At 50.9% G+C, this 27,913-nt stretch overlaps 1 protein-coding gene across 1 annotated transcript in view; it reads left to right on the top strand.

The window, feature by feature from the left end:
• LOC147110261 (3-phosphoinositide-dependent protein kinase 1-like) overlaps positions 1 to 27,913 on the top strand; it is a 122,034-nt gene that overhangs the window by 78,250 nt on the left and 15,871 nt on the right. The window contains exons 2-12 of the mRNA XM_086000045.1: positions 2,389 to 2,685; positions 12,310 to 12,352; positions 13,439 to 13,576; positions 13,785 to 13,929; positions 17,524 to 17,621; positions 19,784 to 19,859; positions 22,129 to 22,197; positions 23,967 to 24,063; positions 25,553 to 25,726; positions 26,444 to 26,661; positions 27,184 to 27,241. Coding sequence (XP_085856171.1) covers positions 2,389 to 2,685; positions 12,310 to 12,352; positions 13,439 to 13,576; positions 13,785 to 13,929; positions 17,524 to 17,621; positions 19,784 to 19,859; positions 22,129 to 22,197; positions 23,967 to 24,063; positions 25,553 to 25,726; positions 26,444 to 26,661; positions 27,184 to 27,241 — 1,413 coding nt within the window. The remainder of the gene's footprint in view (positions 1 to 2,388; positions 2,686 to 12,309; positions 12,353 to 13,438; positions 13,577 to 13,784; positions 13,930 to 17,523; positions 17,622 to 19,783; positions 19,860 to 22,128; positions 22,198 to 23,966; positions 24,064 to 25,552; positions 25,727 to 26,443; positions 26,662 to 27,183; positions 27,242 to 27,913) is intronic.

The raw sequence follows: 27,913 nt of genomic DNA, 5'->3' as shown, positions 1-27,913 counted from the left end.
GCAAAATCAAGAACGACAAGATCTTGAGGTGGAGAATTGAGCTCTCCACCTACGATTACGATATCTTGTACCGGCCTGGTAAACTCGACGACCCCCCGGATGCTCTATCACGAAGTACTTGCGCAAACGCGCAAGTTGATAGACTACGGACCCTCCACAACGACCTCTGCCACCCCGGGGTCACCAGACTTTACCACTTCATTAAGGCCCGCAACCTGCCCTACTCCATCGAGGAGGTCAAGACCATGACCAGGAACTGCCAAACCTGTGCCGAATGCAAACCGCATTTCTATAGGTCGGACAGAGCAAGCCTGATCAAGGCCACCCGCCCCTTCGAGCGCTTGAGCATCGATTTTAAGGGGCCCCTCCCGTCCTCTGACCGTAATGTGTACTTCCTCAACATTATTGACGAGTACTCCCGTTTCCCCTTTGCCATCCCCTGCCCAGACATGACTAGTACCACGGTCATCAAATGCCTGAACGACCTCTTCGTCTTGTTCGGGTTCCCGAACTATATACAAAGCGACCGGGGCGCATCCTTCATGAGCGAGGAACTTCGCCAGTTCCTGCTCGCGAGAGGTATTGCTGCGAGCAGGACCACCAGCTACAACCCCCGAGGGAACGGCCAGGTGGAAAGAGAAAACGCGACAGTTTGGAAGGCCGTCCTCTTAGCCCTAAAGTCTAAGGGCCTCCCAATCTCTCGCTGGCAGGAAGTCCTCCCGGCAGCACTCCATTCCATCCGGTCACTGCTTTGCACTGCCATTAACGCCACCCCCCATGAACGAATGTTTGTTTTCCCCAGGAAGTCGACTACGGGAACCTCGCTACCAACATGGCTGACTTCTCCGGGGCCCGTCTTGCTGCGGAAGCACGTGAGGGCCCATAAAACGGACCCCCTGGTCGAGAGGGTGGACCTCCTGCACGCCAACCCCCAGTACGCCTATGTGGCATACCCAGACGGGCGGGAGGACACTGTCTCCTTGCGAGACCTCGCACCCTCGGGCACCCCTGAGATACCACCGTTACCCCCCACCACTCCCCCAAATCCAGCTCCTGTAGACGGCATGCCGGAACCCCAGGAGCCTTCGTCGACCACGTAGACACCAGCATTAACATCGTATACTGCACCACCGCCGCCGCTGCTGCGCCGATCAGAAAGGCTTACAAGGCCTCCTGAGAGACTGACATACACGAACTGGTAGTACACTTCACCCCGCCGGACTCAATTTTAAACAAGGGGTGAATGTGGTAAACCACTGTTACCGTTCACAACCGTTCACTATTGTTACACTGTTGTTATCACTGTTTACACTGTTGTTATCACTACACAAGGTTACCTCTTGCCACGCACGCTGTTATACCTAGGCATACCTCAGCTGACTCCGCCCATGGCTCCGCCTGCTTGCCCAGGTATAAAGGTGACCGCTTGGCTAGTATTCTTCCTTGTTGGAACCGATCACCCACGAGGGTGGGCTCTGTTATTTAGCCAATAAAAACCTATAGTTACTATCTTAACTCGTTGCTTTTCATGGAATGAATTGATAGGTATATCAACGCTGATCGAGTTAGATGAGGAAAGACGGGAGGAGGTTCGAGTGGAGTATAAATGCCGGCATGGACTAATTGGGTCGAATGGCTTGTTTCTGTGCCGTATATCCTGTGTAATCTTGCATCTTGTTTATGCTCCTAACATGGTCCACTTTCAGATTTCACTTGTGCTGTCTGGTAGAGGCGGCAAGTAGGTGGGGATTCTGGAATGGGCAGCCAAAGTTGAGCACCTTCTTGCTCAGCGCTAGTACTGGCAGAGTCTAGACTTGCTGCTCCTGACTCTGGTCTACTAATTGCCCTTCCTCCATCCCCCAAACCCTGGCTGCAATGATGTTGGACGAGGACCGATTTGGTCTTCTAACTTGACGTGTGTTATTGAACCTCACATGAGGAATGGTCAAGTGAACAAGATATCGACCTGTGAAGTTGTACCCCTGCCCCCGAGCAGGAGAGGAGGACCTTGCGGGGAAACAAATTTCTTCCCAAAAGTTGTTGTCTCCATTCTCATTGCCTACAGATGACAAGAAAACGAATCTCCCTTTTCCCAGTGTGTTTGACTCCCCTCCCCTGGGTACGTGAGTAATGTTTGTAGTCAGGGTGTGACGGGGCCATTACCAGAGAGTGCTGGGGGATTTGTCATGACTTTGTTCCACTGCTCCAATATAATCTGTGCCACAGGCCAGCTTTAGTGGATGGTTCTGTAGTTGCTGTGACTCATGACTTCTCTGTATGGATTATACAGTGCAGGTAGCTGCCTTGATCCTGTGGCCTGTGATTTGAATTGCGTTACTTGCTGTATGATTTTTAATGGGGCCCTTTCCCTTTTGCCTTGTTTTGCAGTATGATGCTGTTCCCATTCAGTCCAGTGTGGTCCTCTGCACGTGCCCGTCTCCACCCATGGTAAGGAATCAGTCGGAGTCCAGCGCGCGGCCTGCCATCTCTGGTGTCACCATGGACAGTAGTGCAGGCGATACTGGGCCAGTGGTGAGCTCCTTACCACAGCACGCGGGACAGCGGCAGCAACCGGCGGCACAGGCCCAGCGGCAACAAGCAGCCGGGCACACACCGCAACCTCGGAAAAAACGGCCCGAAGACTTCAAGTTTGGCAAGATTCTTGGCGAGGGATCATTCTCCACAGTATGTATTAAAACTTCTGTTTGTACAGTATATTCATTTTTTTAAGTTGCATATATCTGCATACTTGGTTATATGTAGGCTTGTCTGTATTCATTCTCATTCTCTCCACCTGTCTCTCTGCCGCCCTCCCCATCTTCCATCTATCTGCCGGCCCATCTGTCCCTCTGTCTTTTATGCATTGGAGAAGGGCTGTCAAACTGATGGGAATAAACCTATGTTCTGTTACTAGTAATTCAGATGTATGGGCTAATGAGTGGCAGATGTAAAGGAGAGTGTTGTCTAAGTGTTTAGCTTGGTTCACTTTAAAGTACACAACACTCAGCACAGAGTCAAGAGGCCTTTGATTCAAGACCCACTCCAGGACGTGAGCACCGACACTAGGCTGACACTCTGGTGCAGTACTGAGGGAGCGCCGCACTGTCAGGGGCAGTACTGAGGGAGCGCCGCACTTTCGGAGGTACAGTACTGAGGGAGTGCTGCACTGTCGGAGGGTCAGTACCGAGGGAATGCCGCACTGTCGGGCAGTACTGAAGGAGCGCCGCACTGTCGGAGGGGCAGTACTGAGGGAGTGCCGCACTGTTGGAGGGACAGTACCGAGGGAATGCCGCACTGTCGGGCAGTACTGAGGGAGCGCTGCACTGTTGGAGGGACAGTACTGAGGGAATGCCGCACTGTTGGGCAGTACTGAGGAAGCGCCGCACTGTTGGAGGGGCAGTACTGAGGGAATGCCGCACTGTCGGAGGGACAGTACTGAGGGAGTGCCGCACCGTTGGAGGGACAGTACCGAGGGAATGCCGCACTGTCGGGCAGTACTGAGGGAGCGCCGCACTGTCGGAGGGACAGTACTGAGGGAGCGCTGCACTGTCGGAGGGGCAGTACTGAGGGAGCGCCGCACTGTCGGAGGGGCAGTACTGAGGGAGCGCCGCACTCTCGGAGGGGCAGTACTGAGAGTGCTGCACTGACATGAATGCCATTTTCTGGATTGCACGGTAAACTGAAGCTTCATCTCCTTGTTTGGGTGGATGTTGACGATCCATGTCATCATTTAAAGAGCAGCAGGAGGTTCTCTCGACATGCTGACTAACACTGCTCCCTCAGCCAACAGCACCGGAACAGACTAGCCAGTCAGTCATCGCATTGCTGTTGGTTTGACCTTGCTGTGTGTTTCCCACTCTGTCGACGTAAGTGACAACACTTGAAAAATAATTCATTGATTCTGAAGTACTTTGGGAAATCCTGGAATTATGAGCTTTGCACAGGCACGTTCCTGGTCCTTTCTTCACGTAGCCCTACATTTTCCCAAGTTTTGTGTGAATTTCTTGAAATCGATTTTGGGAAGGGCCTGACTGCCAGAACTCCACAGAGCCTTGTCATCTCCCAGTGGGTAGGTTGGAATGGTGGGCGTAGAGAGTGAGCAGGATCCGAATCTGTGGCAGCACCGTGCTCTCTGTTTAGAGTATGGCCTCCGAGTATTTGCTGTGACACCAGGACTGCATGAGAACATTTGTAAACCTCGAGCAAGTTGGATTTTTTTCTCCGTGCCGTAGTGTTTCTTTTTAAAGCTAGCTTCTGCTATCCTGATTTATTGCCTCGTTCAAAGGGGAGCATAAATTAAATATCTTTATTGGTGTTGTGACTGCAGATTGTTTCTGTGGAATGCAACCAGTCAGGATTATATAATACATACTGATACCTGGGAATTTTGGATGGAAATTTCTGAGCCTTTTCCCTTGGGGGTTTTTGCTTCTTTGCTGCTCTCGGGAGGTGCAGTGAATTTGTGGCGCCTGCTGGTGGAAGAAGTTAGCAGTCGATCCCGGTGGCAGATTCCCTCATCCTGAGCCCACCCCCAGTGAGGAGCTGTCGATTGACCACCCATCGATGGTGGCGGGCTTCCTGATAACCATCAAACCAATGATGAGCTGCTCCAAGCTGGACCAGCTCGCCCACGCTCTGGTAAACGGTGTGACTTTAGCCAGTAACCTCCAGCAATACTCCTGCATATAGCTGGGGATTCCTGCAGTCAGATAGTGGGCTGTGTCTGGAGAGAGGAAATGTATGCTCCGTGGTGGTTGGGATTTGAGTTTGTTCCAGATATATTTTATTTGCCCGCACGAGTCCTCATCCACAGGCAAACCCTCACTCCTAATGAACCTAAATGTCCCCTTGTATATACAAAGCATTCTGGGCTACAGGCCAGAGCAGTGAACGAAGTACACTTTTTTACCATTGGTGTGTACTGTAAATACTAAGGGATCCCACCGCACCTCCTGATCTAGCGGTGAATACAGACCATGGATTCAGGCTGAAAACCATGCACTGTTTACAAAAAGCAGGTTTTACCTCCAGCCTGATGCTTCAGTTAACTCCAGCTCTCTCCCCAAACAGTAATGGTTGCGAGGTTTTAACAATTCTCTGCAATATGTTAAACCGCATCTCCTCGATGAAAAGCTTTTCATGTGAGAAATGGACCCCACAGCAACCTTCATGAATGGAGGTACAGCGGCGCGGGAACTGGGGAACGTAACCCACCACTTCCTGTTACGTGACTTCTATTTGATGCAAACTGGTACCAAAGTAAAAGAGACGGATTTCATTCACCGTAAATCAGATCTGGCCCACTGACCGTGGCCGGCCTGTCGATCAAATCCCGAGTATCGGGGAACTTGGAAAGGTGGTCAGAGTTCTGGCTGTCAGCTGCTGTTCTGCATAGAGAAACATAGAGATAGGAACAGGAGTAGGCCATTCGGCCCTTCGAGCCTGCTCCGCCATTCAATGAGATCATGGCTGATCTTCGTCTGAGATCTTAGCTGATCTTACCAGTTCAGTACCCCGTCCCCGCCTTTTCTCCGTAACCCTTAATCCCCTTAGCCTTCAGAAATATATCCAATTCTCTCTTGAAAATATTTATTGAATTAGCCTTCACAGCCCTCTGTGGCAGGGAATTCCACAGGCTCACCACTCTGAGTGAAGAAATTCTTCCTCATCTCTGTTTTAAATGATTTGCCCGCTATTTTTAGACTGTGGCCCCTGGTTCTGTGCTCCCCTGCCATTGGAAACATTCTCTCTGAATTCAGCCTGTCCAGGCCTGCCATAATTTTATATGTTTCGATGAGATCCCCTCTCAATCTTCTAAACTCCAGTGAGTACAAGCCCAAACTATTCAATCTCTCCTCGTAGGTCATTCCCGCCATTCCAGGTATCAGCCTGGTGAATCGCCGCTGCACTCTTTCCATGGCAAGAACATCCTTCCGCAGATGGGGCGACCAAAACTGTACACAATACTCCAGATGCGGTCTCACCAGCACCTTGTACAGCTGTAGTAAGGTATCCCTATTCCTATACTCGAACCCCCTTGATATGAAGGCCAACATACCATTTGCCTTCTTAATCGCCTGTTGCACCTGCATGCTCTCCTTCAGTGACTGGTGCACAAGAACACCCAGGTCCCTCTGCACTTCCCCATCTCCCAATCTATTGCCATTTAGATAATAATCTACCCTCCTGTTTTTACCCCCAAAGTGGATAACCTCGCATTTATCCACATTATAGTGCATCTGCCACGTATCCGCCCATTCCCCCAACCTGTCCAAATCGCACTGTAGCCTCCTGACATCCTCATCAGAGCCCACCCCTCCTCCTAGTTTAGTGTTGTCAGCGAATTTGGAAATATTGCATCCAATTCCCTGATCCAGATCATTTATATATATATTGTGAACAGCTGGGGTCCCAGGACAGATCCTTGCGGCACCCCGCTGGTCACTGCCTGCCACTCCGAAAACGAGCCGTTTATTCCAACTCTCTGTTTTCTATCCGCCAGCCAGTTCTCTATCCACGTTAATACTTTGCCCCCAATCCCATGAGCCTTAATTTTGCATGATAATCTTTTGTGTGGAACCTTATCGAAGGCTTTCTGGAAGTCAAGGTACACCACATCCACTGGCTCTCCCCCATCTATTTTACCAGTTACTTCCTCAAAAAATTCCAGCAGATTAGTCAAACACGATTTACCCTTTGTAAATCCATGTTGACTCTGTCCGATCCTTTCCCCATTTGTCAAGTGCTCCGCTATTTTATCCTTAATAATGGACTCTAGCATTTTGCCCACAACCGATGTAAGGCTTACTGGTCTATAATTCCCTGCTTTCTCTCTACCCCCCTTTTTAAATATTGGGGTAACATTAGCTACCCTCCAATCCACGGGTACTGTTCCCGAGTCAATGGAGTTCCGGAAGATGATCCTTAGAGCATCTGCTATCTCCAGGGCCACCTCCTTAAGTACCCTAGGATGTAGTTTATCAGGCCCCGGGGATTTGTCGGCCTTCAGTCCCCTCAACTTACCCAACACCATATCCCTAGAGATACTAATTTCTGTCAGCTCCTCCCTCTCATTAGTCCCTATGTTTGCCGATATTCCTGGGAGGTTATTTGTGTCCTCCTTTGTGAATACAGAACCAAAGTATGAGTTTAATTGGTCTGCCATTTCCTTATTCTCCATTATATATTCTCCCGAATCGGACTGCAAGGGACCGACTTGGGATTTTACCAGTCTTTTCCTCCTGATATACCGATAAAAGCTTTTGCAGTCTGTCTTTATGTTTGCTGCAAGTTTACTTTCGTATTCTATTTTCCCCTTCCTGATTAATCCCTTTGTCCTCTTTTGCTGTATCCTGTACTGCCCCCAATCTTCCGGTCTGGTGCTTTTTTTTGCCAGTTGATATGCCCTTTTTTTTGATTTTATGCTGTCCCTAATTTCCCTCGTTATCCACGGTTGAGCCACCTTTTTAGGTTTATTTTTATGCCAAACCGGTATAAACATGTTCTGGAATTCTTCCATTCTATCTTTGAATGCTTGCCATTGTCTATCCACTGTCAATCCCCCCAGAAACACCACCCAATCAATCTTACCCAATTCCCGTCTCATACCCTCGTAATTCCCTTTATTTAAGTTCTGGACCTTAGTCTCTGATTCAATTTCCTCACTCTCCATCTCGACTGAGAGCTCGATCATATTATGATCGCTCTGACCCAAGGGGCCTCGTACAAGAAGATTGCTGATAAGTCCCTTCTCATTGCACAATACCCAGTCTAAAATGGCCTGATCTCGAGTCGGCTCCTCGACATATTGGTCCAGATAACCGTCCCGAAAACATTCCAGGAATTCCTCCTCCTCAGAATTTTTACTAATTTGGGTAGTCCAATCAATATGTAAATTAAAGTCACCCATGATGACAGCTGTGCTCCGCACGCTTCTCTAATTTCCCTTTTTATGCCTTCCCTCACCTCCATATTACTATTTGGAGGCCTATATATCACACCCACTAACGTTTTCCTCCCCTTGCTATTTCTCATTTCTACCCATACAGATTCCGTTTCATCCGAGTTAATATCCTTCCTTTCCATTGCATTAATCCCCTCCTTTACCAGCAATGCTACCCCACCTCCCCTACCTTTTTGCCGATCCTTCCTAAATATTGTATATCCCTGGATGTTAAGTTCCCAGCCTTGCCCACCCTGCAGCCACGTTTCTGTAATCCCAATCAAATCATACTTGTTTACCTCTATTTCCACAACTAATTCATCCACCTTGTTCCTAATGCTTCTAGCATTAAGATACAAAGCCTTCAGGCTTGCTTTTTTCACACTCTCATTATGAATTAGTTTGGCCCTTTGTGTTTCTCTCCTTTGCTTATTGCTTCTCACCTTTCTACCATCTATTTCTAACTTCATATGACTTCCCTCTTTTCCACTACCTAGGTTCCCATCCCCCTGCCAAATTAGTTTAAATCCTCCCGAACCGCCCTAGAAAATATTACCCCGAGGACATCGGCTCCCTCACAGTTCAGGTGTAGACCGTCCCCTTGGTACAGGTCACTCCTCCCCAAGAACTGGTTCCAATGCCTCAAGAATTTAAATCCCTCTCCCTTGCACCACTGCTCAAGCCACGTATTTAGCTTATCTATCTTACTCTCTCTAAACTTATTAGCTCGTGGCACTGGTAGCAATCCAGAGATTACTACCTTTGAGGTCCTACTTTTCAATTTAGCTCCTAACTCCCTAAATTCAGCTTGTAGGACCTCCTCCCTCTTTTTACCTACATCGTTGGTACCTACATGTACCACGACAACTGGCTGATCCCCCTCCCCCTTCAGAATGCTCTGCACCCGCTCCGAGACATCCTTGACCCTTGCACCAGGGAGGCAACATACCATCTTGGAGTCTCGGTCTCGGCCACAGAAACTCCTATCTATCCCCCTTACAATTGAATCCCCTATCACTATAGCCCTATCCCTCTTTTTCCCGCCCTTCTGTGCAGCAGAGCCAGTCATGGTGCCCTGAACCTGGCTGCTGGTGCCTTCCCCTGATAAGTCATCTCCCCCAACAGTACCCAAAACGGTAAACCTGTTTTGGAGGGAGATGACCGCAGGTGACTCCTGCACTACCTTCCTGCCTTTACCCTGCCTTTTGGTCACCCATTTACTGTCTGAGCTAGCCTTTACCTGCGGTGTGACCAACTCACTGTGCTATCCACAACATCCTCAGCATCGCGTATGCTCCAGAGTGAGTCCATTCGCAGCTCCAGCGCCGCCATGCGGTCTGCTAGGAGCTGCAGCTGGACACACTTCCTGCACACATAGTTGTCAGGGACAGTGTCCCTGATTTCCCACATGGCACAGGAGAAGCATGACACGGGTCCGAGCTGCCCTTCCATGACTTAACCCTTACAATACCCTTTTATTTACTACGATTTAGCTTAATTATTGAATTCTACTTAGAATAAGTTTGTGAAAGTACTCACCAACCAGTCACCTACCTGTTTTCTGGTGTTGTATTTTCACTGCCGCCTCCTGTCCTGGAACCTTCTCCACCTAGGTTAGGCTCCTGAAATAAAATAAATTGAACCTACCTTTTCAACTTCCCCTAACCCCTAAAAGGTTAGAGGAGGTGGAAGGGTGGGAGACACTACACTGTAGTGTTTCGGGTTTAGCAACAGCTCCACCTATATAAGAGTTACTGGCCTCCTGCTCTCCCGACTGCACCAGCTGTGAAAGAAAAAGCCCGCGAAAGGTGAGCTTTTAAACTCACCAGTTACTGGCCTCCTGCTCTCCCGACTGCCCCAGCAGTTACTGGCCTCCTGCTCTCCCGACTGCCCCAGCTGTGGTCTCGGGCCTCGCCTCTCTCCGGTTTTTATACCGGCTCTGAATCACTGCTCCCGACTGGTCTCGGGCCTCGCTGGTCGCCGGGTTTTCTCCCGAGCTCCTCCTCGCTGGTCCCGACTGGTCTCGGGCCTCGCCTCTCTCCGGTTTTTATACCGGCTCTGAATCACTGCTCCCGACTGGTCTCGGGCCTCGCCTCTCTCCGGTTTTTATACCGGCTCTGAATCACTGCTCCCGACTGGTCTCGGGCCTCGCCTCTCTCCGGTTTTTATACCGGCTCTGAATCACTGCTCCCGACTGGTCTCGGGCCTCGCTGGTCGCCGGGTTTTCTCCCGAGCTCCTCCTCGCTGCTCCCGCTGGTCCAGACTTTCTGCGGTAAACCCACCTTAGGGCTCTGGTTTGCAAATGCTTCAGATTCTGGCACTTGCTCTTTGCCTTGGCACGCACCGGTTTGATTTCTGACTCTACTTAGCCAAGTTATTCCTTCTCGAGTCATAAGGTGAAGGCAGCACATCACTTTTATCGGGAACTAGGTCGAGAAACATGGCTGAACTCGGGGGGCCGTGGGAGTCACTTAACATCATTATCAAAACTTTTGTGTTTTGGCAACTTTTACATGCTGATTTCTTAAATAAATATTTAGCTAACTGAATAATATAAATTGTAGTTTAACTCGCATATTTATGAGCCAGTGTGTTCTACCTGCGGTGTGGGGAAGATAACCCCTGTTTTAATTGTATTTGTGTGTTGGGGTGAGTGAATTATTATCACTGCGGTCTGCTCCGTGCTAGCATTTATGCTGCCTCCGGGACACATTTTGGCAAACCTGCGTATTTCCACAGCACACGAAGGAAGTAGAAGTTTGTAGGTTTTGTCATGGTTTTAAATCAGAGCCCCATTCACTGACCCCGTTAAATCACAGCCCCAATCACTGACCCTGTTAAATCACAGCCCCAATCACTGACCCCGTTAAATCACAGCCCCAATCACTGACCCCGTTAAATCACAGCCCCATTCACTGACCCTGTTAAATCACAGCCCCATTCACTGACCCTGTTAAATCACAGCCCCATTCACTGACCCCGTTAAATCACAGCCCCATTCACTGACCCCGTTAAATCACAGCCCCATTCACTGACCCCGTTAAATCACAGCCCCATTCACTGACCCCGTTAAATCACAGCCCCATTCACTGACCCCGTTAAATCACAGCCCCAATCACTGACCCTGTTAAATCACAGCCCCAATCACTGACCCTGTTAAATCACAGCCCCAATCACTGACCCTGTTAAATCACAGCCCCAATCACTGACCCCGTTAAATCACAGCCCCATTCACTGACCCCGTTAAATCACAGCCCCAATCACTGACCCTGTTAAATCACAGCCCCAATCACTGACCCCGTTAAATCACAGCCCCATTCACTGACCCCGTTAAATCACAGCCCCAATCACTGACACCCTGTTAAATCACAGCCCCAATCACTGACCCTGTTAAATCACAGCCCCATTCACTGACCCCGTTAAATCACAGCCCCATTCACTGACCCCGTTAAACCGGAGCCCCATTCACTGACCCCGTTAAATCACAGCCCCATTCACTGACACCCTGTTAAACCAGAGCCCCATTCACTGACCCCGTTAAATCACAGCCCCATTCACTGACTCCGTTAAATCACAGCCCCATTCACTGACCCCGTTAAACCAGAGCCCCATTCACTGACACCCTGTTAAACCAGAGCCCCATTCACTGACCCCGTTAAATCACAGCCCCATTCACTGACCCCGTTAAATCACAGCCCCATTCACTGACTCCGTTAAATCACAGCCCCATTCACTGACCCCGTTAAATCACAGCCCCATTCACTGACCCCCTGTTAAATCAGAGCCCCATTCACTGACACCCTGTTAAACCAGAGCCCCATTCACTGACCCCGTTAAATCACAGCCCCATTCACTGACCCCCTGTTAAACCGGAGCCCCATTCACTGACCCCCTGTTAAATCACAGCCCCATTCACTGACCCCGTTAAATCAGAGCCCCATTCACTGACTCCGTTAAATCGGAGCCCCATTCACTGACTCCGTTAAATCAGAGCCCCATTCACTGACTCCGTTAAATCAGGGCCCCATTCACTGACGGTCATTGTCTGGTAGCAGTTCACAAAGGCCTCGGCCGTTGCTCAGTGCTAGCACTCTTTGCCTGAGTCAGAAGGTTGTGGATTCAAGCCCCACTCCAGTGACTTGAGCACATAATCCAGGCTGATATTGCATTGGAGTACTGCATGAGAGGTGCAATAATGGTGAGTGGCACTAGGAGAGTTTAAAACCGGAGAGAAGCGAGGCCTTTAATGTTGAGAGGAGCCTTGCCCTCAATAATGAAAGATGCGAATGAGCACTTGAGGTTGCATTTCCGGAAAGGCTTTTTGTTCTCTGCGGTGTGGCTGACCTGCTTTGTTTGTTTCTATGCAGGTTGTGTTGGCCCGCGAGCAAACAACTGGTAAAGAATATGCTAGTAAGTAATGACTAATTGCCTTCCCTTCTAGTTTGGGCTCTCGACTCCATCATGGCTTAGCCTTTTGCCTCTGGTCATCCTGGGCAAACCTTGGCTGTAGCCCCCAAAATCCAGTTCAGGTTTTCGAAACTCCCACCGAGACGTCATGGGATCAATTGGGCATCTGGGCACAGAATGATGCACTGCTGAGTTCTGGATCTCGGCCACAGCAGAGGCCTGACTCTGCTTCCCCTGTGCTGCACCCCCCGACCTGGGATGAATGGGTTGGGCAGTCCTGCACCACATGCCCAAACCGTGACAACAGGTTTAGAGCAGTGTTCACTGGAGCCAGCGAGCAAATGTTCGTGACTGTCCCTGGGTCACCATAGCAATGAGACAAATAGTGGGAGCATCTACCTCAAACTTCCTATTTATTTCATTTTGCTAATTGGTATAGCTAGAGCCAGGGATTGCCCTGTCCGGAAAATGCGCCAATGTTTGTCGTTCCCTGCTGTTTGTGTTGCCAGACTGAATGGAAAGTTGTCTCCTTGTACTGAGCCAAACAGACCACCTGGAATTGTAGGTCTCGTCCGGGCCAGGAGCCAGCCCATTATCGTTGGCCTGGGGCTTTCCTGGTCTACGGAGTGGAAATTCAGCTGGGTTCCCATTCCTCCTCGCTGTCCCGTCGCCTGTGGGAAATGTATGTGGGATGTCGGGAGAAGACCGGTTTGGGCTCAGCTTTGAGCTCCCCACAGTCGAGTAGGCAGCCAGTACTCACTTCCTCCAAGAGCCTCGAGGCCGTGTAGGTGAGCTGGCTCAGAGTTGGTGTTCACGAAGGAGTTGGATATATTTCTTAAGGCTAAAGGGATCACGGGATATGGGGAGAAAGCAGGGACAGGGTACTGAATTTGGATGATCAGCCATGATCTCATTGAATGGCGGAGCAGGCTCGAGGGGCTGAATGGCCTACTCCTGCTCCTATTTTCTATATTTCCCTATGGAGCTGTGTGCTAGTGAGAGTCGGCACCTTTAGTAGAAAATTGGGGGAAATTTGGTTCTAATTAACGCAGGTGCTAAATATTGAGCGCGCATTTGCTTGTCTTGCAGTTAAGATTCTGGAGAAGCGTCATATCATTAAGGAGAACAAGGTACCGTACGTGACCCGAGAGAGGGATATCATGTCTCGCCTGGATCACCCCTTCTTTGTAAAACTCTACTTCACTTTTCAGGATGATGAGAAGCTGTGTATCCTTTGTTTTTAATGAGTGTCCCAGTCTACTGCCTTCCACTGCTTAAAAGAAAATGCAAGGGAGCTATGCACTTGTTGCTTGCCCTGAAGATGATTGGCAGCTGCCAGAAGCACAGCCTTGCATACAAATCGAGGGTTTTTTCATTGTTACAGCCTGTGCATGTTATAGTAGAGAGCATGACTTGGTCCTTAACTTCAATGCAGATTTTGGCCTTAGTTATGCTAAAAATGGAGAGCTGCTTAAATACATTCGTAAGCAGGGCTCGTTTGATGAGAACTGCACACGATTTTATTCTGCTGAAATTGTTTCGGCGCTAGAATACTTGCATGACATCGGGATTATACACAGGTAAGGTGTTTTAATATTTTTGATTGTCAAAACAAAGAGCAGTTTTTTCCCCAGTGGGTCACTGCATTGTACGGTGTGGTACTGAGCCATACAGACCACAGAGGTCTGTTGTGATCACTAGTCTCTGCTGCGTTAGTGGCAATCGATTCAGTACAGGTGGGTTTAGTATCCTTGGACCAGGAAGGCAAAAGTCATCCAGGGTCCTTGAACCTGGTCACTGTCCAGCAACTGCTGCTGGAGCATGTACCTGTGACGAGAGCAGTGATATCTGCTCCTAACCCCCCAAAACATGGGGGAACATCAAACAGCCTTTTGGTGCCTCCTTACCCGCGATTCCAGGTGATGAGGGCTGTAAACCTGGGTTCCACCACTAACTCAGCATGTTAATGCTTCAGTTTAGTCGAGAGCTGGGCTTCCACGGCCTGAACTTGAAGTGAGGATTAGAAAGTGTGCACTAAAAGGAAAGAACAAAGTCTAAGAATGTAACAAGAGCAAGAGCAGGAGTCGGCCATACTTATCGGAGGAAGGATGTTCTTGCCATGGAGGAAGTGCAGTGAAGATTCACCAGACTGATACCTGGATGGCAGGAATGACGTATGAGGAGAGATTGGGCTTGTACTCACTGGAGTTTAGAAGAATGAGAGGGGATCTCATGGAAACTTATAAAATTCTGACAGGACTGGACAGACTAGATGCGGGAAGGATGTTCCCGATGGTCGGGGAGTCCAGTACCAGGGGTCACAGTCTAAGGATAAGGGGTAAGCCATTTAGGACTGAGATGAGGAGGAATTTCTTCACCCAGAGAGTGGTGAACCTGTGGAATTCTCTACCACAGAAGGCAGTTAGAGGCCAATTCATTAAATATATTCAAGAAGGAGTTAGATATATTTCTTAAGGCTAAAGGAATCAAGGGATATGGGGAGAAAGCAGGGACAGGGTGTTGAATTTGGATGATCGGCCATGATCTCATTGAATGGCGGAGCAGGCTCGAGGGGCCGAATGGCCTACTCCTGCTCCTATCTTCTATGTTTCTATGAAGGAATGGCAGGTAACAAGGGAAGTATTAAGGATTTTAGTAACATAAAGCAAAAGAACAATTAACGAATAGGGTGGCTTAGAGAAGGGAAAATAAATCTGAGGGAGGATGATGGGGCGGTGGAGATAATAAATGAGGACTTTGCCTTGGGTTTCACAAGAATGGTAGTGGAATTGAAAAGATACAAGAGGTACGTGGGCACTGGGTTTGGAGTGAGGGGGATGCACTGGCAGCACAACTCTTGCTCTTCAATACAAAAGGCAAAATACTGCGGTTGCTGGAAATCTGAAATATAAACACAATGCTGGAAATGCTCAGCGGGTCAGGCAGCATCTGTGGAGAGAGAAAGAGAGCTAACGTTTCAGGCCGATGACCTTTCGTCAGAACTGGAAAAAGTTCGAGATGGAACAGGTTTTAAGCAAGTGCAGAGGATGGGAATTGAGGAGGGGAGGAAAGAACAAAAGGGAGGGTTTGTGATAGGGTGGAAGGCAGGAGAGATTAAATGACAAAAGGGATGATGGGGCGAGGCAAAAGGGGATGGTAATGGGACAAGTAAAGAAACAAGAGATGGGTCCAGAGGAGGGGTAAATGGGATCAGCAGAATCATTACTGACACCTGCTGTCTGGAAACAATGGGAGCAGAGGGTATGGTCTGAAATTTTTGAACTCGATGTTGAGTCCAGAAGGCTGTAAAATGCCTAATCGGAAGATGAGGTGCTGTTCCTCAAGCTTCGTTGGAACAGTGTAGGAGGCCGAGGACCGAGCTGCCAAGAGTGGGAGTGGAGCGGAGAATTAAAGTGACAGCAAAGCAGAAGTTCGGAGTCGTGCCTGTGAACCGCTGAACACCTCGGTTCAGTCTACAGGCGTGTTTCTCTTCACAGATGCTGTCTGACCGGCTGAGAATTTCCAACATGTTCTGTTTTTCTTGCTCTGCAATACTATGGCATTTCCACCGCTCAAATACTTAAATGCTGAACGTGGTGGGCACACATTGTCACCAGTGCTGGTCCCACACTGAACACAATAAAGAAACGGGCTTCAAAGTCTGAGTCAGCAGCTGCCCGCTACACTGCGGCTCAGCATTTAAAGGTCAAGTGTGGGCCGCACCAGACAGACAGCAGGCTTGTGTCGCTGAAGCCCTCGCCCTATCTCCAGATCTGCGTATTGAAAACCGGGACACTCGGACTGAAGTTTCCTCCTACCATCCCGTTTGCGGTGGTTGTGACCAATCTCCAAAAAGCATTGAGCCCTACAAAAGGAGCTATTGTGTCACTGCTGTCCTATCAGTGAGGTATCTGCTCATAAGTGTCATAGTCCGCGAGCCTGTCATGGTGTGCCTGCTCCCGCGTGCGAAGAAATTGGTATTCCAGCCACGAATGTACACTGGGGGCAGCAGTATCGGTAACATTCACTGCTCTATCCTGACTTCCAGCTCGTATTTGTATAGCGCCCCTCACAGAAGACTGTCTGCATTCTTAAAAGGGTGAGCGAGGGAGATGACAGGAAGGGAACGGGAATGATTGGCAAGTACGCAGCACACAGTTGAGAAGTCACGTCTTGGGTTTTATTTTGAAGGGAGAGAGATGTAGCAAGCATAGTTTTGGGGAAAGCAGGACTGCCTCGGGGGCGGGGTGGGTGCCCTCGGTCTGTCTCGGGTACGGGGGCTGGGGCGGGGTGGGTGCCCTCAGTCTGTCTCGGGTACTGGGGCGGGGTGGGTGCCCTCAGTCTGTCGGGTACTGGGGCGGGGTGGGTGCCCTCGGTCTGTCTCGGGTACTGGGGCGGGGTGGGTGCCCTCAGTCTGTCTCGGGTACTGGGGCGGGGTGGGTGCCCTCAGTCTGTCTCAGGTACTGGGGCGGGGTGGGTGCCCTCAGTCTGTCTCGGGTACTGGGGCGGGATGGGTGCCCTCAGTCTGTCTCGGGTACGGGGGCTGGGGCGGGGTGGGTGCCCTCAGTCTGTCTCGGGTACTGGGGCGGGGTGGGTGCTCTCAGTCTGTCTCAGGTACTGGGGCGGGGTGGGTGCCCTCAGTCTGTCTCGGGTACTGGGGCGGGATGGGTGCCCTCAGTCTGTCTCGGGTACTGGGGCGGGGTGGGTGCCCTCAGTCTGTCTCGGGTACTGGGGCGGGGTGGGTGCCCTCAGTCTGTCTCAGGTACTGGGGCGGGGTGGGTGCCCTCAGTCTGTCTCGGGTACTGGGGCGGGGTGGGTGCCCTCGGTCTGTCTCGGGTACTGGGGCGGGGTGGGTGCCCTCAGTCTGTCTCGGGTACTGGGGCGGGGTGGGTGCCCTCAGTCTGTCTCAGGTACTGGGGCGGGGTGGGTGCCCTCAGTCTGTCTCGGGTACTGGGGCGGGATGGGTGCCCTCAGTCTGTCTTGTGTACGGGGGCGGGGTGGGTGCCCTCTGATTGTGGAGAGCAGGATCTGACGTGTGTGGTGAGAGTGGGTGGGTTTGGTTGGGTGGTTTTGGTTGAGATGGGGTGAACTTTTTGAGCCTTTGCCCATTCTTAAAATTCTGATATTTCGTTGGTTTGTTCTTTGTGATTTAACCTTTTTATAAATAATTTCAGGGACCTTAAACCAGAGAATATTTTGCTGAGCGAGGACATGCACATACGGATTACCGATTTCGGAACTGCAAAAGTATTATCTTCAGATAGTACGCAAGGTGCGGAATTCACCCTTTCCTCTCCATCAACCCTTTGAGTGGAAAATTCACATGCAAAGACTAAATGTCCAAACGAGCCCTTGGGTGTAAGTACCCAGTGTTGGCATCGAGCACTCCCAGGGGAGGTACACCACTGGTTGACATCGAGCACTCCCAGGGGAGGTACCCAGTGTTGACATCAGGCACTCCCAGGGGAGGTACCCAGTGTTGGCATCGAGCACTCCCAGGGGAGGTACCCAGTGTTAGCATCGAGCACTCCCAGGGGAGGTACCCAGTGTTGGCATCGAGCACTCCCAGGGGAGGTACCCAGTGTTAGCATCAAGCACTCCCAGGGGAGGTACCCAGTGTTGGCATCGAGCACTCCCAGGGGAGGTACCCAGTGTTAGCATCGAGCACTCCCAGGGGAGGTACCCAGTGTTAGCATCAAGCACTCCCAGGGGAGGTACCCAGTTTTGGCATCGAGCACTCCCAGGGGAGGTACCCAGTGTTGGCATCGAGCACCCCCAGAGGAGGTACCCAGTGTTAGCATCGAGCACTCCCAGGGGAGGTACCCAGTGTTAGCATCGAGCACTCCCAGGGGAGGTACCCAGTGTTAGCATTGAGCACTCCCAGGGAGGTACCCAGTGTTAGCATTGAGCACTCCCAAGGAGGTACCCAGTGTTAGCATCGAGCACTCCCAGAGGAGGTACCCAGTGTTAGCATCAAGCACTCCCAGGGGAGGTACCCAGTGTTAGCATCGAGCACTCCCAGGGAGGTACCCAGTGTTAGCATCGAGCACTCCCAGAGGAGGTACCCAGTGTTAGCATTGAGCACTCCCAGGGAGGTACCCAGTGTTAGCATTGAGCACTCCCAAGGAGGTACCCAGTGTTAGCATCGAGCACTCCCAGGGGAGGTACCCAGTGTTAGCATTGAGCACTCCCAGGGAGGTACCCAGTGTTAGCATCGAGCACTCCCAGAGGAGGTACCCAGTGTTAGCATCAAGCACTCCCAGGGGAGGTACCCAGTGTTAGCATCGAGCACTCCCAGGGGAGGTACCCAGTGTTAGCATCGAGCACTCCCAGGGGAGGTACCCAGTGTTAGCATTGAGCACTCCCAGGGAGGTACCCAGTGTTAGCATTGAGCACTCCCAGGGGAGGTACCCAGTGTTGGCATCGAGCACCCCCAGAGGAGGTACCCAGTTTTGGCATCGAGCACTCCCAGGGGAGGTACCCAGTGTTAGCATTGAGCACTCCCAGGGAGGTACCCAGTTTTGGCATCGAGCACTCCCAGGGAGGTACCCAGTGTTAGCATCGAGCACTCCCAGGGGAGGTACCCAGTGTTAGCATTGAGCACTCCCAGGGAGGTACCCAGTTTTGGCATCGAGCACTCCCAGGGAGGTACCCAGTGTTAGCATCGAGCACTCCCAGGGGAGGTACCCAGTGTTAGCATCGAGCACTCCCAGGGGAGGTACCCAGTGTTAGCATCGAGCACTCCCAGGGGAGGTACCCAGTGTTAGCATCGAGCACTCCCAGGGGAGGTACCCAGTGTTAGCATCGAGCACCCCCAGAGGAGGTACCCAGTGTTAGCATCGAGCACTCCCAGAGGAGGTACCCAGTGTTAGCATCGAGCACTCCCAGAGGAGGTACCCAGTGTTAGCATCGAGCACTCCCAGGGAGGTACCCAGTGTTAGCATCGAGCACTCCCAGGGGAGGTACCCAGTGTTAGCATCGAGCACTCCCAGGGAGGTACCCAGTGTTAGCATCGAGCACTCCCAGGGGAGGTACCCAGTGTTAGCATCAAGCACTCCCAGGGAGGTACCCAGTGTTAGCATCGAGCACTCCCAGAGGAGGTACCCAGTGTTAGCATCGAGCACTCCCAGAGGAGGTACACCACTGGTTAGGTGCTGTGTTTACCTCCGTAAGTCCCTGCTCTTCCGAAGTTAATCAGACACTTCAAGCTGCTCCTGAGGGAATTGACGATATAATGACAAACCTCCTGGGCTGGTGTTTTGACGATGGGAAGTGCCTTTGTAATGTCTGTGCTCCGACCTTTGTCTAAGCCTGTGTAATATCACTTGCTGTCAACTTGCATTCCAAACACTGGGGGAAAGGGTATAGGGCGCAGTGAGTGACCGCCGATCGTTCTGGAAGTGTGTTTCACAGCTTTGTTTTTTGGTATTGCAGCGCGAGCAAATTCTTTTGTTGGAACGGCACAATATGTTTCGCCAGAGCTTCTGACCGAGAAATCAGCTTGTAAAAGGTACGTGGAAATCCGCGCTCTGTGCTGACCCAGCTACTTCTCTTTAAGCTCAGCATTTTGTAATTCATCCCCACCGCCCCCGCCCAAACTGGTGCCGACTCCTCCTGGGGTACAGGTTCTCTACAGCTGCTGATCACCCTCCAGTATCACCGTGGCCCATTCTTCACCTGTGTCAGCTGTGGGGAGGGGCACAGCACGACAGGTTGGTTAAACAGTTTTCCTGTTGGCGAAGAACTGCGGTTTTCAAAATATTCTCATTTGTTTTTCTCCCCTCCCCTCCTAATGGTGCAGTTCCACAGGCACTGACTCTGGGGTGGAGGTTCCACAGACACTGACTCTCACTGGGGTACAGTTCCACAGACACTGACTCTCACTGGGGTACAGTTCCACAGACACTGACTCTCACTGGGGTACAGTTCCACAGACACTGACTCTCACTGGGGTACAGTTCCACAGACACTGACTCTCACTGGGGTACAGTTCCACAGACACTGACTCTCACTGGGGTACAGTTCCACAGACACTGACTCTCACTGGGGTACAGTTCCACAGACACTGACTCTCACTGGGGTACAGTTCCACAGACACTGACTCTCACTGGGGTACAGTTCCACAGACACTGACTCTCACTGGGGTACAGTTCCACAGACACTGACTCTCACTGGGGTGCAGTTCCACAGACACTGACACTCACTGGGGTGCAGTTCCACAGACACTGACACTCACTGGGGTACAGTTCCACAGACACTGACTCTCACTGGGGTACAGTTCCACAGACACTGACTCTCACTGGGGTACAGTTCCACAGACACTGACTCTCACTGGGGTACAGTTCCACAGACACTGACTCTCACTGGGGTACAGTTCCACAGACACTGACTCTCACTGGGGTACAGTTCCACAGACACTGACTCTCACTGGGGTACAGTTCCACAGACACTGACTCTCACTGGGGTACAGTTCCACAGACACTGACTCTCACTGGGGTACAGTTCCACAGGCACTGACTCTCACTGGGGTACAGTTCCACAGACACTGACTCTCACTGGGGTACAGTTCCACAGACACTGACTCTCACTGGGGTACAGTTCCACAGACACTGACTCTCACTGGGGTACAGTTCCACAGACACTGACTCTCACTGGGGTACAGTTCCACAGACACTGACTCTCACTGGGGTACAGTTCCACAGACACTGACTCTCACTGGGGTACAGTTCCACAGACACTGACTCTCACTGGGGTACAGTTCCACAGACACTCACTGGGGTACGGGTTCCACAGACACTGACTCTCACTGGGGTACAGTTCCACAGACACTGACTCTCTCACTGGGGTACAGTTCCACAGACACTGACTCTCACTGGCGTACAGTTCCACAGACACTGACTCTCACTGGGGTACAGTTCCACAGGCACTGACTCTCACTGGGGTACAGTTCCACAGACACTGACTCTCACTGGGGGACAGTTCCACTGACACTGACTCTCACTGGGATACAGTTCCACAGACACTGATTCTCACTGGGGTACAGTTCCACAGACATACTCTCACTGGGGTACAGTTCCACAGACACTGACTCTCACTGGGGTAGGGTTCCACAGACACTGACTCTCTCTGGGGTACAGTTCTGACTCTCTCGGGTACAGTTCCACAGACACTGACTCTCACTGGGGTACAGTTCAACAGGCACTGACTCTCACTGAGGTATAGTTCCACAGACACTGACTCTCACTGGGGTACAGTTCCACAGGCACTGACTCACTGGGGTACAGTTCCACAGGCACTGACTCACTGAGGTATAGTTCCACAGACACTGACTCTCACTGAGGTATAGTTCCACAGACACTGACTCTCACTGGGGTACAGTTCCACAGACACTGACTCTCACTGGGGTACAGTTCCACAGGCACTGACTCACTGGGGTACAGGTCCACAGGCACTGACTCTCACTGGGGTACAGTTCCACAGGCACTGACTCTCACTGGGGTAGAGGATCCACAGACACTGACTCTCACTGGGGTACAGTTCCACAGGCACTGACTCACTGGGGTACAGTTCCACAGGCACTGACTCTCACTGGGGTAGAGGATCCACAGACACTGACTCTCACTGGGGTAGAGGATCCACAGACACTGACTCTCACTGGGGTACAGGTCCCACATTGCATTCGGTTTATTCACAGGGCAGCTCTCTCCAACTGTTTCACCCATTGTTGAAGTGCCTGAGTGCAGTTACTGGGTTAACGTGTATTTTTCTAACCCCTACAGTTCTGACCTCTGGGCTCTTGGCTGTATTATATACCAACTGGTCGCTGGATTGCCGCCATTTAGGGCTGGGTAAGTACTTGAGCCTGTGATACAGATGGTATGTTGTGGTACTGAAGCAGGCCCTCCAAGGTCTCATTTCATTTCTGACAATTTGGTGCATTGGGTTTAAACTTGTCAATAGCCACTTAGCAGGTTTGATTTTTTTTTCCAGTAATTCCCTTTAACCTGGCTGACGGTAATGTACTTTTTGGAGGAGGATTTAATTCCCCTTTTTTCGGTAATAGTTCCTGCTCCTTCCCTCCCCTCACTCTATGATGTGCCAACGGGGTCAGTACACAGCTGGGCTGTGTTGCATCGGCATCAGTAACTGGCCCCCGCTTTTCTTTCACCCCTTCCCCCTGCAATACTTAATGTCGCCTCACACTGTCCCCTGATGGCACAGTGCAGAGCGTCATGGGGTTGCAGCCTTGTGCTCACAGACCAGTGTGCCCGGGTACCTGTGAGCTGCTCTGTCTCTGCACTTCAACTTCATCGATTGAGATCGACAGTTTCTGAATGTGAGTGTGGGGATAAATTGACGGCAGCAGAGCTAAAGCCCATTTTAGAATTTACTTTTTTTTTTAAATGTGTTTTCTAAGCAAGTTTTGTAACTGTTCTCTGAATCTGTGATGCTTGTGAAATGCTTTGTTTCATGCAGTGACAGGAAGGCCCTGAGCTTTATCACTTGTTGGTGTACAAGTGCCTTTAGTCACATGCCTGTCACTTCAGACAGTGCGAGTGTGACTTGCTGCAGTGGAAAACCCAGCACCATCTGTGAAACAATCGAGGATTTAAGAAATGACTAATGGGACTATTTCATACCTGGTTTGTTTCTCGTATTTCTCGCTTCCCTCCATCTCTTGAAGGCATTGCTTCTTTGCTGAAGTTCAGTGGTATTGTAGAAAGCAACCATTCGTGTTTGCATAGGAACTGTGGGCAGGCTGTTTGACCATAAGAGCATGCCAGCCATGCCCAATATGTGCCTTTGCCAGCAGGGGGGGTTGGATAGTGATCAGGAGCAGCGGTCCTGGCCAGTTGTGCCCTTTCTGCCACCCTAGCTGTGGGGCTCATTGCACTTAACCAGCTGAGCAATCGAGGAAGCCAGCTCTGCGTTTTCTTCATAGCCCCCTTCCCTCTCCTTACAGCCAGGGGGTACAGTTCCACAGGCGATAGCCTTCAGTACCTCCCCTAGTGGTTGGCCCTTTGTGTGTGACCCTAGGTGGAGGTGTTAGCAGGTGCTTGACCTGTGTGGGTGTTGCAGATGAGTCTGATCCTGGCCTCCCCGCACTTTTCATCAAAGGTCACAGCTTAGCAACCACAGCGGGACCCCTGGCTGTTTGTGTCCCCACCTCACCCAGGCACTGAGGCCAGTTGTACTCGCCTAATCCCAGCACCAACTGCAGTCCACAAACTCGACTGGCCTGCAGATTGAACTGCCTGATCTTCGCTGGCCGGTCAGTGCGGGGGGGGTGCTGGGCGGTCAGTGCGGGGGGCCCGGGCAGTCAATGCGGGGGGTGGGGTGGGCGGTCAGTGAGGGGGCGGGGGGGGGGGGTGCGCTCAGTGCGGGGGGTGGGGGGGGGGGCCGTGTGGTCAGTTGGGGGGGGCGGGGGGGGGGGGCGCGCGGGCGGCCAGTGCGGGGCTCGCTTGCCCGCACGCCGGGTTATGGGGAGATCTGTCGAGGCCCCCTATATCTCACCACGTGGAGGCTGTATCAGTTTATTGAGGAGCCTTGTGTATTTTTTAGTTGTGTGTATTTGATTGTTGATCTTTGCATGATTTTTTTTTTTTTCCCGCCATAGGAATGAATATCTCATATTCCAAAAAATCATTAAATTGGAATATGAATTCCCGGAAAAGTTTTTCCCAAAAGCGAAAGATTTGGTGCAGCAGCTTTTGGTAAGTGATTTGATGTCTCTCCGTTCTCCAGCCTGTGCTGCAGACAAAATCCTCACCAACTCCAGCCTCTCATTGAATAACTAGCCTCAAATCAATATTACTGAAAAATCAGCTTGCAATGTGTGACATTGCATCAGTGTGCCGTGGTCCCGTTAATGCTCGCCTCTAATCCCACTTCACCTGAGCACCACACTTGGATTTAACTCTGAGAGCGACTGTTTTTAATAACTATCATTTTCTGTGTGATACTTAGTTACTGGATGGTGTTTTGGGTTTCTGCGCAAAGCTGATGCCCCTGGGGTGCCTGATGCATCTGATGAGATGGTCCGATTCATGGGGACATTAGAATTCCATAATAACCCTTTAAAAGCTATGTTTTTTTTTAAGTGATCCTTTATCAAACTGAGGTGCTTTCTCCTTTTTTATAGGGGTCATGGGAGAGAAACCCACCCTCGCTGCTTTGCCACCTCACAGTGAGCCACTCTAAACCCCGGGCTCCAGCTCTGAAATTGTAAACCTGTGCATGCAGTTCCCTCACTTCTGATTCATGACTGCTGTCGACTGGAGAATTATAAAATCTTCTCCGCAGCAGCTGGCTTCATTCTGTATGTTGGATGACCAAATACCTTTTTATTTACCTCTGCTCTGTTTATTCTGCCTGAACTCTAGAATAGTGTTGCAAAATGGACGTTGAGCAGCGTGCCCATGGCTGCTGTAAGGTGGTGTACAAGTGCAGACCCTGCTGCTCTGAAGCTCACTCACTGTGATCTTAGCTTTGTTACTTGGTGAGCTCTAGATTATTGGGTGACGCTATTGCTTCGTGTCTTTTCTCAATTGGTAGCACACTTGCCTGAGTCAGAAGGTCATGGGTTCAAACCTCACTGCAGGATTTGAGCAGGTAATCCAGGCCAAGACTTGAGTGCATTACTGAGGGAGCGCTGCACTGTCGGAGGGGCAGTACTGAGGGAGTGCTGCACTGTCGGAGGGGCAGTACTGAGGGAGCGCTGCACTGTCGGAGGGGCAGTACTGAGGGAGTGCTGCACTGTCGGAGGGGCAGTACTGAGGGAGCGCTGCACTGTCGGAGGGGCAGTACTGAGGGAGTGCTGCACTGTCGGAGGGGCAGTACTGAGGGAGCGCTGCACTGTTATAGGCCTCATCTTTCAGATGAGATGTTAAGGCCCCATCTACCTGTTCAGGTGGTTGTCAAAGATTCCATGACACTATTCGAAGAACTTGGGAGTTCTCCTGGTGTCTGAGCAAACACTCCACCCGCACCAGACCAGATTAACGGGCCATTCACCTGATTGCTGTTTGTGGCACGTGGCTCGTGAAATCACTCACCATTGGGAGAATTCAAACCTTTTTTATTTCAGCACCAACTAAATGAGTGGGTGAAACAGGTAATGGAATGGACACTAGAACTGGAACTATATTGAGGTGTATTTGTGGCTGTAATACCAAGCTTGTTTTCCCTACCCCTCCATTCTAGGTGTTCGAACACACTAAGCGCCTGGGCTGTGAAGAGATGGGAGGTCACAGACTCCTCAAAGCCCATCCCTTCTTTGAGCCTGTTGCCTGGGAGAATCTGCACCTTCAGACCCCCCCAAAGCTCACCGCGTATCTCCCGGCCATGTCTGAGGATGATGAGGATTGCTATGGCAATGTGAGTACTCGCACCCTTGCTCCGAACTGCTTTCATGGCTTTTTATCGTTTTATACTTCACCGATCAGCTTCCTGTTTTTTTTGAGCTTCTGACGCTTGTTTTTAAGGGGATCCTGCTGTTCACACAGACCGAGTTTGCAGTCAACGCTGGAATCCACGTGTGTGTGGACTGTGATGCCCCGCTCTCCTCTCTCTCTGCATGGATATCGGATGATACCAGAATTGGGCTGAGAAATCTCCAGCTGTAACTCCAAGCACTGCTCCTCTGGCACTGAGATCCTGCCCACTAAATCAGGCTGATCTTTCAATCATTACATCCATGCACTTTCTAATTCTCTCCCAAAACAGTTGACCGTGCTTATCTCCCTCCCTTCCAACAAATCTTTTGTGGTGTTACCTGGTTATATACAGGAAGGAAATCACAGTTTGGCAGAATTTACAGCGCAGCATGACCTCGTTCAGCCCCTTGGACCGGTGGCATTGCTGACACCCCCTACTGGCGCGCTCTGCCCGAATCCCATTCTCTGCCTTTTCTCTCTCTTCAAATCCTTATCCACTTGTTTCCTCTCTCTTTGATCATACTTTCTGCCTGGCTCATCTGCCTTTGTCCTCTGTTAAACAGGCTGTTTGTTTAATGTGAGTGTTGTAGAAATGCACCTTGTGCTGACGTCTTACCTTTCTCTCTCTGGCTCTCTCCCTCTCGGTGACTGGTTGCAGTATGATGACCTCCTCAGCCAGTTTGGCTGCATGCAGGTGGCTCCCTCCAGCTCGCTGCAGTCGCTGTCCACGCCTGAGCCCAGCCCGCCCCAGCGGTCAGGCAGTAACATCGAGCAGTACGTCCACGACCTCAATGACAATTCGTTCGAGCTGGATCTTCAATTTACAGAGGAAGATAAACGGCTGCTGCTCGAGAAACAAGCCAATAGAAATCCCTGGTAAGCTGCATCGGTGTGTTGATCATTCACCATTCCCTTCGTCTTTAGCCATATCCCACGCACACCACACCTACAATTGGTGCTTCCCTGTAACTCCAGCTCGTGCACTGCTGTCTGAGGAGCAGGGAGTGCTCCTGATGGCCTTGTCAAAACCCTGCCTTCCACTAGCACCACTAGAAGTCAGATTCACCGCTCATTGGCGCTGTGCCTGTTTATGGATCATTGCTGATGCACGCACCATCATACTGGTGACTCCAGTGTTTCTTGGCTTATTGCTGCCATTGTAAAAAAAAATTATTATTTTTTAATAAAATCAAGCCCATTCTGCAATGATAGTACTGTCTTCAACTGGCTATTTGACACTTGGGATCGCAGACCCAAGGGAGTGTCAGTGTGTGCTGGGTCTCTCCCCTCCCCTCAACACAAGTCTCAGAAATCACTGGCAGAATGTTGCCTTACCTGTTTTGGATTTGTTCCATAAATCTCCACAGTGCCAGTAATGCCGGCCTTTTGTCTTTGCAGGCACCAATTTGTAGAAAACAATCTAATCCTGAAGATGGGTCCAGTCGATAAGCGGAAGGTAGGTTGTATTTTCCATCGATGTGCAAGAGACTCGGACACCTGCTGTAGAGTTTTGCTGTGATCTGGCCTGCTGCTGAGTGCCTGCTCTCATCCCCGGTCTCCCCCACCACCCCCCCCCCCCCCCCACCAAACCCCCCAAGGGTGGCTCTTCCCTATCTAGTGGGAAAACTCCAAACAAAAGCTGCGACTTCCCCAGGCGAGGTAGAGTCTCATTCCTGGGTTACTGTTCTCGGTTACTGGCTCGGCCTGGCACTGGGGCAACTCGGCAGCAAAGACTGGGGAGCAGCTGAAAGACAGAACTTGCTTTGCGGGCATCCGAAGTGTCCACGCTGGCACTAACCGCAGCTTGCCTTTATATAGCATCTTTACAGTACTGGACACCAAGTCGAGGCACTCCAGGGCAATGCAGGGAAAGTTAAGGCAGGTGACTGAGAGAAGTGAGCCTGGCTGCCCCCTGGTGGCTCCATTGGTAGGTGCCTGGTTTAGTGTGAAGCTGGCTGGGCCAGATTTGATCCCTGGCCTCTGCTGAGTTAGCTCCTCTTAGCCTGAGTAACAGTAGGGGTTCTACAGTTACCCTTCACACACGAGAGCTAAGGAGGGGGGAATCAGCCAGACCCTCGCTCCTGGTTGTCATCGTGTGCTGGTAAGTATTTGAACAGAAGAAATAGGA

The sequence above is a fragment of the Somniosus microcephalus genome, chromosome 11, assembly GCF_052327205.1.
Source record: "Somniosus microcephalus isolate GS21.2 chromosome 11, FLI_Smic_1.0, whole genome shotgun sequence".
NCBI lineage: Eukaryota > Metazoa > Chordata > Chondrichthyes > Squaliformes > Somniosidae > Somniosus > Somniosus microcephalus.
The sequence above is the reverse complement of the archived record's forward strand: the minus strand, read 5'-3'. Positions and strand labels throughout refer to the sequence as shown.